Raw genomic sequence first — 1480 nt, forward strand, 5'->3', positions numbered from 1 at the left:
GCGCCGGTAGAACATCATCATCGTCACCACGCCGTCATGCTGATGAAACTCATCCCCGACACTTTGCTGGATCGGAGTCCGGGGATCGTCATCGAGCTGAACGTGTGCTGAACTCGGAGGTGCCGTACGTTCGGTACTTGGATCGGTCGGGTCGTGAAGACGTACGACTACATCAACCACGTTGTCATAACGCTTCCGCTTATGGTCTACGAGGGTACGTGGACATTACTCTCCCCTCTCGTTGCTATGAATCACCATGATCTTGCGTGTACGTAGGAATTTTTTTGAAACTGCTACATTCCCCAACAAAAATTGCCACTTGCTCTCTCACGAAACTTGTGCCCTGCGACATGATCTGAACGTGTTAATAAACTACTGAACCGGACACAAGTCTGCCGGCTCTTAGAGCATCTCCAGCCGTTGAGCCCCCGATGAGGCATTTTTCCGCCGCTCGAGGGGCTGGCGGCAAAAAATTAAGCCTGGGGTGGATATTTATCCACTCGTTGCCCGTACCCAGCCACCACCACCACGCGAACCGCCTGGCTAGCGGATCGCCTACTCGATGACGATGAAGCGCGGCCACGGCTCCGGCAGGCTGGCCGGGGACGGCGACGGCGTGTTCCCCGACCCGCCACCAGCCGGAAACCGCGAGGTCACCTGCACGGGGTCGTCCGGCGCCACGTCCAAGCCCGCGCTACTCGAGCCCTGCGCCTCCGCCATGGACTGCCCCGTGCTGCTCTCCTCCACCCTCCACGCCGACCTCAAACTCGCCGAGCTGGACGCGCTCTTCGCCGCCGACCCGCTCGCCATCCTGGCCACCAAAGCCATCGACTTCGCCGCCCCGGGCCCGGCCAGCCGCATCCTCCCGCCTGGCCTCGCGTTGCGCGTGCCGGTCCCCTGCGCCTGCTCTAGCGGCGTCCGCAAAGCCACCTCCGTCCGCTATGTCTCCTGCCCGGGGGACACACTCTCGCGTGTCTACGGCGGCCTCACCGCCCCGGACTGGATCAGGGACTCCAACGGCGGCGTCCTCGACGCCGACGGTGCCGTCAACGTCGGGACCGCGCTGCTCGTGCCGTTGCACTGCGTGTGCTGTAACGCAGTGCCCGCCGTGTACCTCACGTATGTGGTGGACAAAGGGGACACCGTGCCAGCAATCGTGAAGAGGTACCAGACCACGGTCACCGACATGATGAGCGGGCGCGGCTCCGGCAGGCTGGCCGGCTACGGCTCCGGCACGTTCCTGGACAAGCTCGAGTGACGAGGCAGAGGCCGGCGTGCGGCGAGGAGGCGGCCGCGACCAGCAGAAGTGAGGAGGCAGAGGCCGGTTGCCGCATCGAACAGCAGCGAGGTGAGCCGGCCGCGCCCGCGGGATCCGGCCGGAGAGGCGAGCTCGAGTGGCGCAGTGGAGCCCTGACCGCGCCTGCTCGCCGGCCGCACTCACCCGTCCGGTGCCGGCGCAGGCCGCGACGGCGGATGGGGG

General features: G+C 65.1%; 1 protein-coding gene across 1 annotated transcript; it reads left to right on the forward strand.

Annotated features, from left to right (window-relative positions):
- The first annotated feature begins 562 nt into the window (after positions 1–562).
- On the forward strand, positions 563–1258 carry LOC119292873 (lysM domain-containing GPI-anchored protein LYP4-like). Its single transcript, XM_037571551.1, has one exon. The coding sequence runs from the start codon at positions 563–565 to the stop codon at positions 1256–1258; it is 696 nt and encodes a 231-aa protein (XP_037427448.1).
- The last annotated feature ends 222 nt before the right edge of the window (positions 1259–1480 follow it).

The sequence above is a fragment of the Triticum dicoccoides genome, chromosome 4B (assembly GCF_002162155.2).
Source record: "Triticum dicoccoides isolate Atlit2015 ecotype Zavitan chromosome 4B, WEW_v2.0, whole genome shotgun sequence".
Classification (NCBI taxonomy): Eukaryota; Viridiplantae; Streptophyta; class Magnoliopsida; order Poales; family Poaceae; genus Triticum; species Triticum dicoccoides.